The sequence below is a fragment of the Saccopteryx bilineata genome, chromosome 5 (assembly GCF_036850765.1).
Source record: "Saccopteryx bilineata isolate mSacBil1 chromosome 5, mSacBil1_pri_phased_curated, whole genome shotgun sequence".
Lineage (NCBI taxonomy): Eukaryota > Metazoa > Chordata > Mammalia > Chiroptera > Emballonuridae > Saccopteryx > Saccopteryx bilineata.
Genome location: NC_089494.1, coordinates 235,443,438 through 235,463,910, shown reverse-complemented (window position 1 = coordinate 235,463,910; position 20,473 = coordinate 235,443,438). Strand labels below are relative to the sequence as shown.

The following is a 20,473-nucleotide window of genomic DNA, read 5'->3' as shown; positions in this document are numbered from 1 at the left end:
AACTACCAGCCTATCAGCTAGATATGGTTCTTTTCTCCTAAGTGCAGTAGCCCCCTCTTATTCATGGGGGATACACTGCAATACTGCGTATAGTACTGAACCTTACATATACTATGTTTTCCCTATACATACTCACCTTTTCATGTAGAGAAAACACTTTACGGCTTCTCTTTGGCATATCTGAATTGCCAACATCGCTACTTGGGCTTTGGGACCGTTATTAAGTAAAACAGGGTTACTTGAACACAAGCGCTGCAACACCATAACGCTGGATCTGATAACCGACATGACTACTCCATGACTAATGGATAAGGAACCTATGCAGCGTGGATACCCCGAACAAAGGGATGAGTCACTTCCTGGTCTGGATGGAGGGGGATGATGCAAGATTTCATCACTCTACTCAAAGTGGCACAATTTAAAACTTATGAACTGTGTATTTCAGAAATTTTCCATTTATTATTTTCAGACTGTGGTTGACGATGGGTAACTGAAACTGTGAAAAGTGAAACAACAGATAAGGGGGCAATACTGTAGAAACATTTTGAGCAGCAGAACCCTTGGTTAACAAAAAGACACGATTGTCTTAGGGCCAGAGAAAATCAACTCCTCAAAATGCAACTTGTATTGTCTTGCAAACTCATACACCAGCATCACCTATACTTCTCAAAGGACCTTACAACAAAACATGAAAGAACTTTTTATGTGGGCTACTCCACTGTCTGCTAATAAATGTATACTAAAAATTTAGTTATTTAAGAATTTTTAAAGAAATGATTTATGTTTCAATGGACTTGAAGAAAATCTCAGCATAAGTGGATGAATGCCCTCAGACATTTTTAAATACTGTACCTTTAAATTTGACTTCTTTTCCTTCAATAGAAGGCAAACATGGCCCTAGTGAGGAGTTACCATGACTGATATATGGTCAGTTAGAGAACAGTTAAAATGCCTGCCTATTTTAACAGCTCTCTCTACTTTCAATGATTAGGTTGGAAAAAATATTGTATATGAAGCAAAGGCTTTGCTGAAACAATTTTTTGCCCGCTTTGTTGTTTTCTTTTGTTTTGTTTAAAGAGACAGAGAGAGAGTGTGTGTGAGAGAGAGAAACATCAATTTGTTGTTCCGTTTACTTATGCACTCATTGGTTATTTCTTATATGTGCCCTGACCAGGGATCGAACCTACAACCTTGATGTATTAGGACGATGCTCTAACCAACTGAGCTATCCAGCTGGGGTTGCTCACTTTGTTTTAAAATCAATATTGGAGAACACATATGCACTAGCCTAAAAATATAGGCAATTGGTTAAGACAACAGTAATATTTTCCATTCTCTTCCCTCTCCATTCATTTATGTTGCTCTGACTTAAGACTAAGATGAAGGTATGTATGAATCATACCTGCAAAAGTCAAGGGCATCACAGAGGAAGACTTTAAAAGGGTGCCAGGTTTCCCATGTTAGTCTCTGCTTTAAAAAATACAACAACTGAAATATGATCCACATACCATAAAATTCACCCTTTTATGTGTACAGCTCAGCCTCTGTATGTATGTGTGTGTGTGTGTCTGTCTGTCTGTCTGTCTGCCTCTGCCCATGTGCACAAAGAAGCCACATAAGAACACAACAAGAAGGTTCCTTCTACAACCCAAGCAGATGAATTTCACCGGAAATCAACCCTGAATCACCCTAATCTTGGATGTCTAGCCCCCAGAGCGATGAGAAATAAATTTCTCTGGTTAAGCCTGAAGAATAGAGTGAGGAAGTGAAATAAGGTAACTGTAGTCAAGCTGCTAAATTACTAAAATCAGGGCTAAGGAAAGAATGTTCCAGTATCCAGACTGCCTGACATCCAGGATCCAGGCCACTGGTCATGTAGCAAATGACATTCTCAGAGCAATCCAGAGACTAATTATACAGAAATGATTTGTTTCAGGAACATACTTTTGGCCCTGGCTAGTTGGCTCGGTGGTAGATCATCGGTTGAGCCTGTGGATGTCCGGAGTTCAATTCTCAGTCAGGGCACACAGGAGAAGCAACCATTTGTTTCTTCACCTATTCCCTCCCCCTTCTCTCTCCTTCTCTCTCTCTCTCTCTCCCTCTCTCTCTCTCTCTCTCTCTCTCTCCCTATTCTCTTCCTGCAGCCATGGCTCAATTTGTTCCAGTGCATTGGCCTTGGGTGCTGAGCATAGCTCTGTAAAGCCTCTGCCTCAGGCACTAAAAGTAGCTGGGTTACAAGCATGGCCCCAGATGGGCAGAGCATCAGCCCCAGACAGGGGTTGCTGGGTGGATCCTGGTCAAGGTACATGTGGGAATCTGTCTCTCTATCTCCCCTCCTCTCACTTGGAAAAGAAGAAAATAAAAAGAAGAAGAAGAAGAAAAAGAAGAACATACTTTTTACTATAAAAACCCTTAGCTTTTCTTTCTTCTTCAGAACACTCTGGGAATTGCCTAGTGGGTTTGCATTTTGAAATCTCTAAGACCCTTGAATAAATCTTTATCAATTTACTTCTAAAAAATAAATAATAATAATAATAAAGTGTGCAATTTAGTGAGGTTTAGTATATTCCCAAAGGTATGTACATTCCCATAATGGTACATTATCACTATGTAACTCCAGAATATTTCCATCACCTTGTTACCTTTTGAACATTGGCTCAGAATGAGCAGGCAGGCTAAGGGCAGTGCTGTGTTCTAGACTGTGATCTCAGTGATTCTTCTAGACTAGGACTTCCCAGAGATTGGGGCTTTGGGATCAAAGAAACATGAGTTCGGAGCTCAACCCTGGCACTTACTTACCAGCTCTGGAGGCTTAAGCATGTAGCTCAGTCTTTCTGTTACTTGGGATTTTTTTCTTCTGTAAAAATGAGAACAGTACTATCTACCTCAGGAGCCTTGAAAGGCTATACATAATTCATAACACATGCAAAACAGCTAACAATGTGTCTACATATACTAAGCACTCCAAAAACACAATATCCCACGCCACAGACAAAACAAGGTTTACATTCCACTCTTCCCTGAGGTGGCCATGACATTGGAGCTTAAAGAAATTAAGTTTTACACCCAGGCTCTTCCTGTTCTAGAAATCACCTCTTACATCATTGGATAGCAAGTAGCAGTCAGCCACTTGGTTCCCTAATGAAATCATGACCAGGTAAGAAGCCTTTATTTCCCCCTTGATGTCTGATTTTCCCCGGGGGAAGGTCTTTGACATCAAACACATGGCTAAAGTAACATCATTGTTCAATCACCCGGCCTTGGGGTATTGGAACAAACCAAATAGCTGCAGGTTCAGACAAAATATAAATAAATGAAGAATCCTTATTTTCTGTTTTGTTTTGTTTTTCAACTTGTTAAGCGTATTGATTTAGAGGCGGGGCTTTGGATCAGTCCTGGCTTTGCCATTGCTAGTGGTGTGACTTGGACAAGGGGCCCAATAGCTTTGGGTTTCAGAATGTACAAGAAGGAAAGCACCCCCTCTGTCGCAGAGCGCTGCTCTGCGGGTGCTTCGCACAAGGCCCAGCTCCTGGGGAGACTCAGGAAATGGTAGGAGGATACTCAAGTCTTGTGGAAACTTTGAACCACCTCCCCCTCTCCTGTGCTGCCTCTCTGTCTTTAAAATCCTAGAACTTTCTTTGTTCAGCTTTGGGCCCCTGTTTTATTCTCTTTTGTCTTTTGAAGGAACATGTGACAGCTTTAAAACTTCTCTAAGACTTCCTCTGCCTGTAGACTAAAATGATTACATGAGATGAAAGTCAGAGCGTCACAGAGACGCAGGACACCCTCCTGTCATCAGTTAGCCAGGAGCCCCTCATTGTGCCATAGACCCCTTGGCAGCTGGTGATGCCCACGAAGTCTCTCAAGATAACATTTTTAAATGCAAAAAAAAAAACAAAACAACGATAAGAATGAATAGTATTATTTTTTAAAAGTCAGTTAAAATAGGATTACCAAAAAAGTTGTAAAACAAATTTGTGATATTATTATGTATGTGCTTCTTTATGAATGTGTTAAATAACAGGATCTAGTGGCTGGTCTAATAATTACCATAATTTCAAATTAATGGTGAATGTAAATAATATATTGAGAGAGCTCAAACACTCTAATGTGAAATGAAAATATCTGTGATCTGTACACCTGAAACGAATATAATATTAAATGCCAATATAATTGAAAAAGAAAATATCTGTGCTTTCCATTGGTGACAAACTCACAGGTACTAATAATAACACCATGACTTCATCGTCTACATTTATCATTGATGAAAATGCTAAATTTCACGTAGGGATTAGTAAAAATATATGTGTATATTTTCCTGTGTTCCTTGAATTATATCCATGAACTCAAGGTTAAGAACTTTTGAGTTAAGCCAAGACTAACACAATCCAAAGATCTACTGTGATGATGAGGACCCGGTCATGATTGTTTTAGATTAATCCTGACTATTGGCCGAAGGAGGCCTCAGGTCTCTGCTGTATACTCTGCTTTCCAACATGGAAATTGTGTTAAGTGAAGGCATTCAGTAACTGTTTATCTGTAGATTTATAGTGCATTCCCTCTGAAGTCAAGGCTGGAAAATTAAGGATTTGGGTGGGTTTTTGCCATTTGCACCACCCATCTGTCATGGTGCCGATTGATGAGCTTAGAGGCTGACATCTTTTCCTGACATCCATGCCTGTCTACCAACTGACATCCCGCACTTCATAAATATAATCGCTCTTCTTCCTTTCCTGTTCATGCCCCTGGCTACTTCTTGTCTTGTTCATTTACCTGAAAGAGACTGTGAGCTGTAACAAGGTTGCCTTGCAGAAAGCATTCCCCCACCTCCTAGGGATCCCAAAGCAACTCCCTTTCAGCCCTTGGACCTCGCTGGTTCTGGCTGGGACTCTCAACCCGGTACTGCTCCTCCCGGTACCACTCCCCCCATTGCCCTTCCTAACCTTCACCAACCTGTCTGCATCTTTTTGCAAGATGAGATCTCCTCCCAGGTTGGTAGTGTATAACCTCGTGAGCTAGAACAAATTCTTCTCCTTGTGGACGTTCTAAGGAATCATGATTACAGAGCACAGACACTGGAGACAAACCGGAGTGGGATTTGCCCTGTAGCAATACTAGCTGTGTGGCCCTGGCATGTTACCGGGCCCCTCGAGGCCTCAATTTCCTCCTAGGAAATAAAATGAGAACAGTACTTTTCTCATAGGGTAGTTGTAAGGTCTAAAGCCTTTAAAGCTTGTAAGCTTAAAAGTTCCTGGCTTAGAATGAGCACTCAATAAAGATTAGTAGTTACTACTTGTCAGCCTTTGGCTGATTCTAGGCTGTCACCCTCAGCAAAGTCCTCCAGTTTCAATCTTTGCATATTCTTTCACGTTCTATGTTCCTGGACTACTGACTTAAGGGACAGCTGATGGCTCTTTTTAACCTTCTAAGACCTTAGCTAGGGAGATAAAGAATCTAGAAGTTATATAATAATAACATTAACAATAATAGCTGCCATTTGCTGAAAACTTCCTGCTATGCTAGATATTTATTGTGTATCTTATTTAATGCCCCCCAAAAACCTTACAAGTTTGTATTAGTATTTATATTTATGGTTTTTGAATCAAGCTTAATCAAGAGGGAGTAAGCTATCCACCATCCAAGGTCACACATATCCTTTCCTCGAATTGACGGGCATCTCTGTGTAGCTGTCTTCCTAAGTGAAGCATGCGGGCTGAGTTACAGACAGCTACTATTTGCTGGGTGATCAGTTCCCCTCTAAAACCACTCAGGCTTCTGTACTTGGCCATCTCAAAGGAGACTTGGCTTAGAGGTGGCCATCTGGCATCAGCTCATGCAGTTTTTGTGAAGTCACATGTGGTCCTGGGGTTGCCAGGAAAAAGGATGCCTTGATGAGCCAAAATGCAAATTCCTTAGGAGAGGAAAAGTGAAAGTGAGCTTGTTCACACGGTGCGTGACTCCAAGGAAATGACACAACGCGCGAGACACAGTGTCCTGCCACTAGTTTCCATCACATAACAGAAGCATTATTTTGCATTTGATCATAAATTTGCCTTCCAACAAAGAGTTTTGCTTCTTTGATCAGTCAGAGAGGCATAGGTGACCCAAATTAAAAAGTTGATATTTGAAATACTGAAGTAGGAGGCCTCTAGACATTTTAAATGCCATCCTCTGGAAAGCTGGGACAGGTGGCGGGTGAGGTGTTTTCCTCACCAATCCCCAGAGTTTCAGTTGCCCTGGAGATAAATTGTTCAAAGCAGGCCAAGATCAGGAGAAGGGAATTCAGGGGTCCTCACCTGCTTTGTTCACATCTGAAAGGATTTCTAGGGCTTTCACTGAGTTTTGAAAACTTTTTGGCTACTTGTTTTCTCTTGGTCTCTGTCTTTCTTCTCTTCCCTCTCTCTACTTCTTGTTTTCTATCTCTTTCCTGGTCTTGCTTGTCCCACTGGCCTGCCCATCAACTCTCAGAGGTTACCTGGTGGCCCCCAATGACAAAGGGAAGACCCATTTTCCTCTAGCCAAGTCAAAGACTGAGTTACCTGTGCTTTGAATGCTCTTTTGACAATAAACTTTTTTTTTTTTGGCCTCTCCTGGACTATTCTAAATTACCATATTTCCCCATGTATAAGATGTGCCCTTTTTTGAAAAATTTGGGGTCTAAAAACTGGGTATGTCTTATACAGTGGTTGAAGCATTTCAAATGCCATAGATTTAACTGAGGACGAGCCAATATATATATGAAGACAGTGATTCATCATCAGACACAGATGAGGACAAGCCAATGGATGGGAGTTTTGACAGTGATGAGGAGTTGTATGAATTTTATGATGACTAAAACTTGAGTTCAATAACTTTATGTAATACATTTTTTTTTCAAATTGTGGGTCCCCAAATTAAGGTGTGTCTTATACATGGGAATATGATATATTCACAATGAAATACTGGGGTCTAAGGGAGTCTGTGATTACTGACTTTTTAAACCAGCACAATTGATGCCACTGCTTATAAGATGTTGTCTTGCAGGGTTTGCTGAGAAGCAGTTAGAGACAGGTTTATGAAAAGACTTTTTGAAAGCTCTTTAGAAAAACTATTAAAAGTTAGATGTAAAGATTTGAAATTTCTGAATGAAACCCGCATGACCTACTACAAGCCATATTTGGATGCTTAAGGTGAAAAGCCCTGATGAATTCAAGCCAGATCAGCTGCTAATCCTCAGACCAGAGTAGGTGGCACGTGGCTTCCCCTCAGATGTCTGATGAGGGAACTGACTCATCTACTTCTAAGGCCCAACCACAGAGGTACTAAGTTAAGCACCAGAAGTCCACATAGGCATCTACGAAAGAAGACAGGCCAGCCAAACAGTCCGAGCTAGAGGTAGAATTTCATCTTGGAGCTGTGCTGATAACTCCTTCCTTCCAAAAGGGGATCATTGAAGCTGCCAGAGGCCCCTCACCACCCTGTTCCCCATACACACACCTGTTTCCAAGATAGTCCCAACACTGGAATCTTCCCATTTGGGTGTCTTGTGTAGTTCAGTGCTTCTCACTCCTCTATAGGGCCTGTTAAAATGCAGACGTTGAGCCACATTCCCAGAGTTTCTGATTCCATAGGTCTAGCATAAGGTCTAAGAATTCCTGCATCTAACAAGCTCCCAGGTGAGCTAATGCTGCTGGTCCTGGGACCACACTTTGGGAACCACTGGTGCAGTTAATGTGCAGCCTCTGGAATCAGACTTCCTGGGTTCAAAGGCTTGCCTCATCACTCAAGCCTCTTGAACAAGTTAACCTCTCTGTTGCCTCAGCTTCCTCATCTGCATAAAAGAACACATGGATAGAAATTGTAGCTGCTTCACCATGTTGGAGGGGCAGGTGGGATAATAAATGGAAAACACAATTTGGTACATGCAAGTGCTTACTAACTCCAGTTGTTGTTGATGTTATTTCTCCAAACACACAATGTTGCAATGCTGCTCTCCATTCAGTGCCTTCCTGATCCACCTGCCCACCCACAGACCCTCCAGTGTTTAAGGGTACTAGGGGTCTTCAGGCTTAAGGAGGTTGGCCCACGAGGACACCTATACTCAGAACCCACAGTTGAATCCTTCTCAGAGTCAGATGTTCAAATCCTGTCTCTGCTGCCAGGAATCCATGGGGTCTCAGCCTTGGCACTAATCTAAACATTTTTATCAATGCCCTGGTGGTTTGGGTTTTTTTTGTGTGTGTTTTTTTTTGCTCAGTGACTGCAAAACAAATAAGCCTGACCAGAAGAATCTTGCCTGCTGTCCCAAGCACTAAATTTTATACTGGTGAAATTTGGCTGCATGAATTTCGACTCCTCAACCAGCCTAGGTTTCCAGAGCTGCTGTGGCTTCCAGAGATTTTATACAATTTTCTCTGTTCTCTCTTATCATTTAAAAAAAAGTAAATTAAAAACAAACAAGGCCCTGGCTGGGTGGCTCAATGGATAAAGCGTCATCTTGGCACACCAAGGTTGTGGGTTTCATTCCTGGTCAGGGCACAGACAAGAAGCAATCAATGAGTGCACAACTAAATGAAACAACTATGTGGAACGAGTTGATGCTTCTCTCTCTCTCTCTCTCTCTCTCTCTCCCTTTTCCCCTTTCCCTCTTCCCTTCTCAAACAATGGAAAATTTTAAAACAAACAAAACAAAACAAATCAAGGAAAATTCAGAGGAGTTCAATCGCCAGACTTGCTTTTTGATTTTATTATCAACAATCAAGTTAATGGTACACTCTTGGAAAACTATATGCACATGTAGAAATATTTCCCTTTTAAATAGAAGCATTCATTATAACACATATAAATAAATTTGAAAATCTGAAACATAACTTATGACGTTTATGTTCACAAACAAGGTCCAATAAGAAGAAAAATGAAATCAGACAAACATGCACCTGATAACAAAAATATATATCATTGTCTGAACTGTGGTCTCTCTAAACACAAAGGAATTGAACCCGTGAGAACCTTAGTACTCCATAAAGACACACCATAAAGACTACAAGAAGAGGAAAAACATTATACGGTCACGTAGAGGAGACGGTCTGTACTGATATTAACACGATACAATTGAGTCACAGAACACAGTTGTAGAAAGACACCCAAAAAGTTAAAGCCTCACATTCAACTAATATCTATAGTTTGTGCCTTTTAAAATAAAATTAAAAAAAATCTCAACAGAGATGTCTAAACTGCGGGAAGAATGGAATCATCAATATACAGTCCATCCACCATACAGGATGTAAGTCCGTTCGAATCAAACAGAAGCGCAAACCGAGGCACTTCTGCAAGCTTGTGTGCGCGCCTTTCCCTTGCTCCGTGGATTTCTCTGCAGCCAGTAGCAGGGACTGCAATTGACTCCAATCCAAAGCAGTGCCAACAAGTTCAGTAAAAGCTGGTGGAAGAATAAAATGCCGGTGGGGATGGCGGGAGAGAAAAAAAAAAAAAAGGAGGAAGAGTTTCGAAATGAGACACAGTTTTTTAGTTTGCAGATGAAAGGCATCTCATGGATAGGGCATCTTTCAAGGCCGAGTGGCTGCAAAGATTCGGGGTTTAGGAGCGGCGACTGTGTGGGGTTCCGAAGCGCTAGAGGAGAGATGGTGTTCGGCGAGGTGGGACAGGCAAGCGAGCGCAGGAGTCACTGTGGCCGCGGCGACGCTCTGGAGGAGCGCGCGGCGCAGCGGCCCGAGCCCCGGGACGGGGACGGGAGCGGCCCGGGGGGCTCCCTGGTCTCTCCGGCGGAGGAGCCCCAGGGGCGTCTGTGCTGTCAGGGGGGCGTCTGTGCTGTCAGTGAACCTCGGGGTTCACAAGACGGAGCCCTCAGACAGGGCCGGCTGCACCCGCCCCCCTGCCCCTCCTTGACTCTTTCCCCTTGGATTTTAAACCCTTATTTATTTATTATTTTTTAGAAAAATGATTCTTGCCTTCCTTTTTTTTTTTTTAATTTGGGGAAAATTTTTTGTTTATTTTTCTCTTTTATTAAGCAAATCACTGAGTCTTTTCCTGTCACCGGCTCGGGCCCCAGACACACATTCCCAGAGACAGACACACAGGACACGCAGACACAGCCCCCTGAGAGTGCCCCGGAGTCCGGGCCGCCCTGCGCGCACCGCGCGGCCCTGGGGCAGGCGCGCGGCCGGGGAAGTTTGTTTAGTTTGGGGGTTCAGGATGGGGGTAAGAGTGGGGTTCAAATGGGGATGACGCCGTTTTCTCTTTATTCTGATCGCGATTACTTTCGGCTCTCAAAGAAAAAGCCACGGCGGCGGCGCCGACAGTAGCCTCGGGCCTCCCCGCTCGCCCCCTCGCCCCCCGGCCCGGGCCGCCCGCCGCCGCCGCCGCCGCACCCCAGATCAGAACATGCTGCTCTTCACCAAGGCGGCTTTGGCACCGTTGGGTCTTTGGAGCGAGGAGAGGACGCTGGCGAAGGGACCCCCGAGTGAATCCGGGATGGAGGTGATGGGGCCGGGGCCGGGAGCCCAGCCTTGTCCGGGGCCCCCAGCCGCAGCCAAGCCCCCGGCCGCCGCCGCCGCCGCTGCTGCCGCCGCTGCCGCTGCCGCCGCCGCCGCCGCCGCCGCGCCGCCCTTGCCGGGCTCGCCGCCCGCGCCCCCGGGCCCCGCCGCCCCGGGCGCTCCCGCCGGGCTGGGCCCGCCGCCGCCGCCGCCGCCGGCCCCGCAGCTGGGAGCGGGGTTGGGGTTGGGGCCCGGGCCCCCGGTGCTGTCCGGGTCGGTGCTCTTGGCCTCTTTGCTCTCGTCGTCCCGGGAGGAGTCGGACTTCTTCCCCGAGGAGCCGTTCTTGGCCGCAGCCGCTGCGGCTGCTGCCGCGCGCTCCTGCTTGCGGAACTTGGCGCGGCGGTTCTGGAACCACACCTGACCCAGAAAGAGAGGAGAAGCGGTAGAGCGGGGAGAAAGAAAAAAAATGGGAAGGAAAACCAAGAGTTAGGAAATTGCACGTTCCACTTCAGCTTGTTTTAAAATCCATGCGCTGCGGGCTCCCCCGTGCACACCCAACCCACCAGGTCTGCCCCCATCCCCTTGTTGCCGGTGCATCTTCGGAGAAATTTTCTTAGAGTAACTTGGGCATGCCAAGGAAATAGCTTCTCGCAGAAGTAAAAAGGCCACAGGTCCCAGAAAGGTCCTAAAATGGAAACCCTTATTTTGGGGGAACTTGGCTTAGTCTACTTCTTGAACAACTTCAAACGCTTCACGGCGCCTAGGCCTCAGGTCTCAAGTTAAACAAGCCGTAATTGATAGAAGGAGGAGGGGTCTCTGGATCTGGTGCTCGCTGCGCACCCTGACCTTTGGCCCCGGAGAAGCCTGCGTTGACGCGCGCTGCGCCTCCACTGGGGGGCTCACCAGCAGAGGTGCCATGACCCTAAAGGTCAGAGTAAGGCTTGGTTCTTGACCTTCATGGAGTCACAGCAACTTTACGAACCTGATGCAAGTGCAAGTCATAGTTCCCTGGAAAATGCACCTATCTGCTATGGCTCCAAGTTAAAAGCGCTAGAATTAGGCGGCCGTTTAGCAAAAAATATTTATAATACGCGAGCACTCTCCCCCATGGGCACTTCCCCAATGCTTCTGCAGCCCTGGCTCGGTTGGAAAACATTTTGCAACTGTGACTATTTATAATCAAGAGCACGCACCGTAACCCTTCCTCCCGCACACAGCCACTTCAAAGTTGGCCTCTCTGTTCAGCCATGAGCCACGGGCCCTTCTCAAGAGAGGCCCTGGGGTTCCGAACCTTCAGTAGTACCTCCCGCTCCCTCGCCCACCGCTCCGCTCCGAGGCCGAGGCTGTCAGGCCGGGTGGTTTTCGGGAGCGCGTACCTGGACTCGCGCCTCGGTGAGGTCGATCTTCAGGGCCAGCTCCTCCCGGGTGTAGATGTCCGGGTAGTGCGTCTCCGCGAAGACCCTCTCCAGCTCTTTGAGCTGCGCGCTCGTGAACGTGGTGCGGATACGCCTCTGCTTGCGCTTTTCGTTGAGGCCGCCGTGGTCGGTGAAGAGTTTGTATGGAACTGGAAACAACGGAGAGGACAGTGTGAGCAAAACGGTCTGGAGCGAGCGGGCCGTGGAGCCAAAATGTACGGACAACAGAGAGGGAGAGTGGCCAAGAAAAACTGCCGAGAAAAACCGAGTAAATTAGTGATGCACAGAAACTGGCGCAAACTCCGGGGTTTGGCGAGGTCCCTCCTGGCACGAGCGCCTCTGGGTGGGTGGAAACGGAGCACTGAGACTTCTGAGAGCCAGGACGCGGGATAATGCTTTGATGAGGGGGGGAAAAAAACAAGAGAGGAAAAAAGTCCGAAAACATCGGTCGAAATATCAGAGAGCCAGGGAAGAAGTTACCAAACACTCTCACTGTTGGAACTTTCAATTCTCAGAACTTGACCCAACCCAAAAGTTGGGGGAAAGTGCTGCAAAATAATAATAATAAATTAAAGAAATAATCATAAAAATGACCAGCCAGAGAGGTGTGAGCTGCTGTGGTTCTTTAAAAAAGAGACACTGCCAGTAATGAGCTTTACTCTTTGTTATTTAATTATTTTCTAAGCTTTACGTCTCATCGCAAAGTAAATAAATTATGCCTATCATTTTGGCAGCTTAAGATAATTTTGTTGGCGGTTCGGGTGTGACTAGGATAGTGTAACCCTGTAAGTGAATTACCCCTCCCTGCAATCGCTTCTAACGTGATAAATTCTTTCATTTGTGTAAGCAAATTTCGTTTGGTAAATACTAAACACATTTCCATTTTCAAATGCAATCAAGGCTTCCTATATACGAGCGGAAAGGCAGCTTCCTCTACTGAGAAAGCTGGCGGTCCTTACCTGCGGCGTACGGACTGCTCTGGTGGTCCCTGAGGGTGCCGAGGCTGCAGGATCCCGGCGTGAGGGACGGGCAGCCGGACGTGGCCCCAAAAGTGGTCCTGATCGGGTTATACTGGAAGCCACTGGCCTGGCTGCAGGAACTGAAGTCAGCATAGGCTGAAGCCAGGCTGGAGGTGTCCATCCCAGCCATACAGGACTCGTAGGCAGAGGAATTGAGGTAAGAATATTCCATTTTATACATTGAAAAGGCTCTGGATGGCTCAGCCAAGTGGAAAAATGAAATAAAAAGATGGGTATGGAGAAGGTGGCTGGAGTGGGGAGATGTGCACAGCTCAACGCCTGCCTCCAAACTGGCCTCCTTACTACCAGCAGAGCCTAGTTTTATGAAAAAGCCTCCTATGAGATGCCTTGTCTGAGGTCTCTAGAGCATATAGTCCTCATAATAAACTTGGCTCTTTCCACTTGGACAATAGCAAAGCGGTTGGTCTTATTGCTGGCGCTTTTTACATGACAATAACTCATCCGTCTATTGGGCTGGCACTGGGGAACTGAGCTGTCCAACCTCCCTATCATTGATTCCTGCATCTCTAATTAGAATTTAATACCACACCATTACGCACTGAGTCCCTGATCCTCCCTTCTAACCAGCTCCCTGCCCTTTAATTCAATCACACTACTTGGAAATAATGAAAGTTGGGTGACGATTCTCCCTGATCCAATTTCCCCGAGCTTTTAAGCCTTTTTAACTGATCATATACCTTAGGCATAAATTGAGATAGTGTGTGTGTTTTCCCCCTTCTTCGTCCTCTTTTTTTCCCCCCTCGGTTAGGAAGAAGAAACCTTGATGTCATAGAAAACCTGTTTTGTAAGAGCGTTACACGCTCAATTTAACAACAAGCCTCCCCCCTGAAGTGCATGAAATGTTATAAAGGACTGGGACATTGGCAAGACTCAGGCGCCCTGTAACCTAGAGTAAGTGGGCCAAGGGGGTTTATGTGAACGATGAGCGATTTCTTTAGAATACACCTGGTAGAGGGGGTTAAAAAAGAGAGAGCATCTTATAAATTGCGTTTCTTGTCGCGGTTTAATGTGCTTTTCTAGAGACTCAGCTTACACAGTCGCTTAAAAAATAAAACAACGCTCTTGAATATAAAACATCTGGATTTTCAACCGCTGGCTTCTTTGGGCTCAGTTCTGCCTTTCTGCCTTAGCGCGAGGCTTGCATTTTGTTGGTTTGGAGGTTCTGGGCGGTTCATTTAAATTATGCCATAACTAGCAAGTGGGCTTGAAAGACCCCCAAATGTGTCTCTTCCGCTCCTCTCCGGCGCTGTCCCTCTCTTTTTTCGCCTCCACTGTTTCAGGTGCCCACGATCCCCCACAGACCCGAGGCTTCGAACGGAGCGTTGCTGTTTGCCTGTTAGGTTCGCTGACTGCGGCGAGCGAAATCAGCACCCTTGAATGCCCAGGTTCCAGGTCGGGCACTTTTCTTGCTCAACTCCTCCGGCTCTGGGGTGCTAAGCAGCGAGGCACAGACAAAGAAGCAAGCGGTGATTTGTGGACCTCAGTGGCCCCATGATTTAAGCGGAGGGTAATTTTCATTTGGTTCGTTAGGCGTTAGCAGAATAAGGGAAACTATTTCATTAAATCCTTCCTCTCGGTGGACAAGAGGGGGAATGCTTAGTTGAATTGCCGTGTGGTGTAAACAAACCCTGGATATTTTATATGAATTAAATGTGTAGATAATTAGTTTTATTGCATTCATTACCCCCTTTATGTGCTCTGTAACAAGTCAGTAATTAAAGTAACAAACTCATAAAGTCTTTATAGGGGCATTTAGGCGTTCAGTGTTTGCCAAACTAAGTGGTTTAATTCGATGCTAGTGCCGGGGAGTGGATGGGCGCCCGCTCTCCACTGCCACGGTGTTTTATTGCGCACTAAACTGCAGCGGACGCCGTAATGGATTAAACGGAAGCCGCGGCCCCCCAGCCCTGCGCTCCTCGGCTGGGTGAGTTTCAGGCTGGTTTCAGGTGAGGGCGCGTCTTTCCGACGTGAGGAAGCGCTGCTGGCGCGAGTGCAGCCAGCGGATCCGCCGCAGAGCCTGCTGATAGTTTTATGGGGAGGGCTGATAGTTTTATTGCAGTTGTATGTTGTACAATGCGTATTTGATAAAGAAGGGCCCTTGGTGACCAGTGTGCACTTTTTTGTGCACGGGGGTGAAATGAAAATAAATGTATACAAGGTTTTACTGCGGCGGGAAACAAATTGCAACGCTCTAAATGGTTTTTCTTTATGGTCACCAGACAAGAGGAGAAAAGAGATGCAAACATCTGTCTTCAGTCCCCTAAACCTAAAGGCCAGCGAAGACGGATGCGAATCCAAGTGTTATTACAGTGGGGATTTGTCTTTATTTATCCCGCTCTCATGAATATGAATCTGCATTCGGCCCGGGAGGCGGCGGTGCGTCTCCGGACGCGCCACGAGGAATGTCCCCACCCTCACTTAGCCTCCCCCACCTGCAGGGCAGAGGGGGACAGGTCGTCAGGTAATAGCAGAGACTGTCCAAGTTTCTGGAATGCCTGGGACTTAGGGTGGAAGTGTGCTTCCCAGGTCTCGGAGGCGCCCCGGCGCCCCAGGCCTGCACTTGGGGAATGTAGGTGTGGGAACCAGCCAGGTGGAGCCCCCTGGCCCTCACTCCCCAGCCCCCGCCTCTGTGGAGTTTAGGCGCGTTTCTTAGCAGAATAGAAGAATACGGGGTGTCCGGGAGGAGATGCGTTATGGCTTCAAGGCCCGTGTTTACAATAACCAGGCCCTCCACCCTCTGGGCGCCCACTCCTCGGTTCACCCGGGGCTGCGTCTCCGCGACGTGCACGCGCTCGCGCTCCGCCCGGGAAGCTCCCTCCCGGGCCGGCGCCCCTGGGGCCTCACACCCGAGCCGGGCGGGGGCGGTGCCGCCCAGGGTCGCGACCGGCCCGGTCCCAGGCCCTAAGGCCCTGGAGGCGGAGGGGGCCGCGGAGCTGGGGTGCGAGGCGCTGGGAAAGCGAGGTCGATGTGGGCAGCTTGGAGGGTGCTCTGGGTGTGGATGCTGAACTTGGGGGTTTCAGTCGTTGCAGGAGGCGGTTTCTGTCCGCAGGGGTTTGGGCTGGGGGGGCGCAGCGTGCAGCTCGGGGGAGCTGATGCTGACGTTCGAAGCTGACACTGGGAGAAGTCGTTAATGCGGAGCAAGGACTCCGCCATCGGGCCGGGCGAGGCCTGTGCGAGGCTGAGGGGCCGCGCTGGCAGCGGGGAGGGCGGCGCCCGGGAGAGCCCGCGAGGGGCCGGCCCGTGCCCGGCACCGCCTCGCGTCCCCTCGGCCCGTCCTGCGCTCCGGGGCCTCGCCGGCCCGGGCTCCCGCTCCCTCGGCTCCCAGGTGCGGGGCCGGCCCGGGCCTCTCCCCGCGCGCCCTCTGGTGCCCGGCCGCGCCGGGTAGGGGCCTTCTTCTATTTGCACCGGGAAACCTCAGCACCGGGACCCCACGGTCCGATGAGCAAATGCGCTCTACTTCATTCTCTCCTTTGTAGGCCTTGTAGGTTTATCCTGCTCAGTGTCACCGTCCCTCTCCCCGTCCCACCCCACCCCCACCAGCCCTGCCCCGTCGTCCCCTCTGCCCGTCTTTTGTGGCCCGGGGTCCTGCTTCTGCTCCGAAGATGAAAGGCGTGCGGGGCCAGGCCGGAGCCCCAGCCCCAGCGCCCTGTTTTGTTCCGGTTGTGCTTTCTACACGCGAGCTCTCCCCTAAAAGTTGTACCAAATGGTTAATTTAATTATTCCAACTATAGACCAACTGCTTCAGCAGCCTCCACCACGCGTCTGGGAGAAAAAAAGAAACCATCTATAAGAAATAATCTAATAAAAGTGAAGTGTAGAAAAACCCCTCCTGATTTTCAACCGGCACAAATAGAATTAAGAGCTTCAGCATCCTTTTCCCAAACAGATCTTTTGTCCAGATCGCAACTTCAGCCAACCAGCAATGTGTACCGTGCCTGCTATTTATTTTAATAGAGGCGGGTGGGTAACGAGATGGATTGATAGATAAATGGCCGCATGGATAGATGGATGGTTGATCCATCTTCCTCTGACTTTCTTTTCTTAATATGTGTACACGGTTGATTTTTGTTTCCCCTGCTGATTTTTTGAATCAATAATGGAAAGGCAATGTTATGTGGTAAAAGAAAAAAAAAAGAAAAAAGAAAGGTCAGTTAAAGCACAAAAAAGGAAAGAGCCTACCAGCATATATACCATGAGAAAAAAAAATGTTTACATGTTACCCAGTACCAAATGAAAAAGGTTGAAAGTTTAAAAGAAACTTTTCTTTCCTTTTCTTTGCCATTCATAGGAGGGTTTCTTTTTCTTCTTTTTTTTTTTTCCTTGAAAGTCAGAAAGAATGTTAGAAGACAAGGAAACAAAACAGCAAACAAAATGCCATTGTATTGTAGTCGCGATTCATGGGAGAACGCCTGTCAGCCTCCTCATGCCTCACTCCTAGGAGGCTGTTTCTGAGGCTGTTCTACCGCAGGCGAAGCACAATAACATGGGAATGAATAAAATATTAAATACCAGTGAGAGTTTCAGAGGAATTTTCTTTTTGATTGCTTTATTTGAGGCTGCATCTAAATTATTCCAGCACAGCAAGGCCACTGCCTGGCAAAGACGCAGCTCAGAACCAACAGTTCTCTCAACCACAGATTTAAAAGGCAAGATTTGTCGTGAGGGGTATCTCCAAAAAGAAAGTATCTGCAGGCACAGCTTTTCCCACTCACCTGAATTTCAAAAACAGCCTCTATCGGGTTTATCAGAACCCTTTCCCCCCAGAACATAAAGTGAACCAACTACAGCATCCACAAGCAGGAAGACCCACTGAGATAGACATCCTTCCAGCATTTTAAAACTTTCACCACATTTTTCATTTGCCTAGCAACCATAATGCACATGTTTCATAATAGAGACTCTTTGTATTTCTGTAACTAACCTTCTGGCACTGTGAGACGAGCAATTATTAACTGATTGACAATAGTGTATGCAAAGCAATTAACACAGTGCTTGGCACTTGAGAAGAACCCAGTGAATGTTAGACACCAGTGTTATGATCGTAGTGGTGGTGATGATGTTGGTAGAGTCTCTTTGAGTTGCATATTAAATACTTGACTTTGGAATTTAGACAGTGCATGAACGCTCTCTTTCCTATTAAATGTTTATAAGGGCAGGCAGGCAAGTCCAAGAACAGGCTCTAAGATATGAAATGGGAGAAATAAAGCAACCAGGCAGAAAACTTTTCACTTTTAGGAACTTACTGGAAGGCACGTGTGTATATAAATTAGTTATATGTTTGGTTTTACATTATACAAAGTATTTATGCATGACTAATGTGGTACCTTACTCCTGTATGTAACTATGGTATGCTCAGAGCCTTGTCGTTTTAAATGGCATTTACCCTGGGTTAGCTGTGTAGATTTGGGGTGGAGCTTCATGGCTAACTCATAGATGGTGTTTCTCATAGGGTTAACTTCAGAGGTACCCTAGTACCCATCTCTTTAAGGACACCATCATGGAAAAGCCTTACTCCTCTCATTCTCCCTGCCCCCTCCCTACCAGTGCTATGATTAACAGAAGGAGCTGCCTGTTACCTTTTTTGCAGGAGTTTGGCTAATAGTAGTAACATCTGCTGGGCTGGTGGTGGGGGAGACATGGGGCATTTGATCAGAGGCACAGATGTAAAAGTGACATCTGCTTGCAACAAAGAAAGGAGAAACAAAATTAAATTAGGCAGGGAGGCCTCTCTGTCTGAACCAAAGCGGGGGGGGGGGGGGGGATATTTGAAAAAGTAAGAGGAAAAAACCCATGAGCCCTGCCCAAGCTTGCAGGGAGCAGAAGAGTCTTTGGGGAGAGGACAGGGATTTTCTGGGCCAGAGCTGCCAGAAAAACTGGAGTAGCAACATCCTAAGGTAGCAGTGTCCTGAGACCCTGAAGTTGTATGTTTATGCTCCAAAGAAAAGGGTCAAGTGAGGTTACCCTCCTCAGCTGAGCCATGTCCCAATCTATGTGAGTGTAATGTGGGTTGAGAAATCTCTTCCAGGTTGAAGACAAGAGGAAGGTGAGTCTCTGGGGTTCCTAGACCTAGTGTATTTTGGGATAAGTTTGGGCAAAAACAAATTTTTGTCTCATAGCTATGTTAAAACTCCTACTGCTAACTACTAATAGTGAGCTACCCCCTTCCCCCCCCGGTGCTCTTATGTGTGCTTAGAAGACGGTATTTGGCACTTAAAACCTACATGGTGCATGAAATAGAGCTCAATGGGAGGAGGGGGCACAGAGTGGCAATGTGCTCAGCATCCTCCCAGCCATTGTGCTAGGAAACCACACATGTTACAAAGGGGCATTCCTGTCCCCCCTCTGTGATGAGCTCCTAAATTTCTCCAAGTGGAAAAAGAGTATGATAGCCTTATATAAGTTGATTTCACAATGATAAAAGAAAGCGATGGCCCAGGTTCCGTCAGCTTCCCACGTCCCAGTCGATAAGCCAGTCAATACCTGTGCCCACTTGCTCCTCTGGTTTTCTGCTGCGTGCAGGAGGGAAGCCTGTTCTAACCTAACGCCTATCCCTGCACCATGCTTTGAACTCTGACTTCAGCCACTGGCTCAGGGGCCTCACCCAGTTCTTCCTCTTATGGGTTTTCAAGCTCTCATGCTCATCTGGACATATTCTCTTGGCATTAAAACATGATCAAACTACACTAATACTAAACACCAACCAATGACCACTATTTAGTTTCTTGGCTAAACTCCCTTCTACCTTCTCCTCTTTATAGTCACACATCTTGAAGGAATTGTCCTTTTCTCACTGTCTTTATTTCTTTACTGCTCAAATACTTCACAGCTCCCTCCAGTGTGGCTTTCCACCCACATACAAACTTAATAGTTCTCATGAAGACCACCAAGTCCATTGAGGATTTCCCAGGCCTCAACTTACTTTAATAGATAAGCCACTAGAGCTGCATAGCAAATGTGTCTATCTCTTCCCATTTCTAGGCACACAGTAGGGTTTCATTTGCTTACTTCCAAGAAGTTAGATGTGGTCATGTGCCTTGCTTTGGCCAATGAAAACCGAATGGCAGTGTGACTTCCAGGTGGAAGCCTTAAGAGTTAATGTTCAAGATTCTACCTTCTCTCTTTTGACCTGTTTTATGGCAACAGACAGAGTTCAAGCAGTGACTGCTTTGTCAGCTGGAGTTTCGGAGTAAGGATGCCATGGAGAAGAGGTCCCAGTGAACCCATAGTGGACATGTAGTTTCTTATAGAGTGTCAGAGAAGGATTTTGAAAGAGGCGACATCCTCTATGCAGGGTACTAAAGATTGATTAGGAGTGAACAAATAATTGATGGTGAAGTGAAAAAGGAGGAAGTCGCAGGCACAGGAATCAATGATAGAATCCCAAGCCAGAGAAAGCATGGTATGGTTAGAAATCTGTAAGTAATTCAGTCTAGTATTTTGTTAGAGTGAGAGAGATGAGGAGGGCAAACAAGGAAAGGTTTGGTGAGCTCGAAGACAGGAGAGCAAGGCTGGGATCAGGTCCTGTGGGTCTGTGGACGTAGTAGAGTGA

The 20,473-nt window shown here is 46.7% G+C and overlaps 1 protein-coding gene across 1 annotated transcript; it reads right to left on the bottom strand.

Moving 5' to 3' along the window:
• Positions 1-10,321: 10,321 nt before the first annotated feature.
• Positions 10,322-13,165, bottom strand: PHOX2B (paired like homeobox 2B). Its single transcript, XM_066280527.1, has 3 exons — positions 12,844-13,165; positions 11,846-12,033; positions 10,322-10,886 (listed from the first exon to the last, which is right to left on the bottom strand). The coding sequence occupies exons 1-3, from the start codon at positions 13,082-13,084 to the stop codon at positions 10,371-10,373; spliced, it is 945 nt and encodes a 314-aa protein (XP_066136624.1). The 5' UTR covers positions 13,085-13,165; the 3' UTR covers positions 10,322-10,370.
• Positions 13,166-20,473: the final 7,308 nt, after the last annotated feature.

Coding starts and splice junctions, on each gene's coding strand:
- PHOX2B (XM_066280527.1), bottom strand. CDS start 13,084: ATGTATAAAATGGAATATTCTTACCTCAATTCCTCTGCCTACGAGTCC. Junction 12,034..12,843: donor GAGCAGTCCGTACGCCGCAG/GTAAGGACCGCC, acceptor CGTTGTTTCCAG/TTCCATACAAACTCTTCACC. Junction 10,887..11,845: donor TCACCGAGGCGCGAGTCCAG/GTACGCGCTCCC, acceptor TTTCTGGGTCAG/GTGTGGTTCCAGAACCGCCG.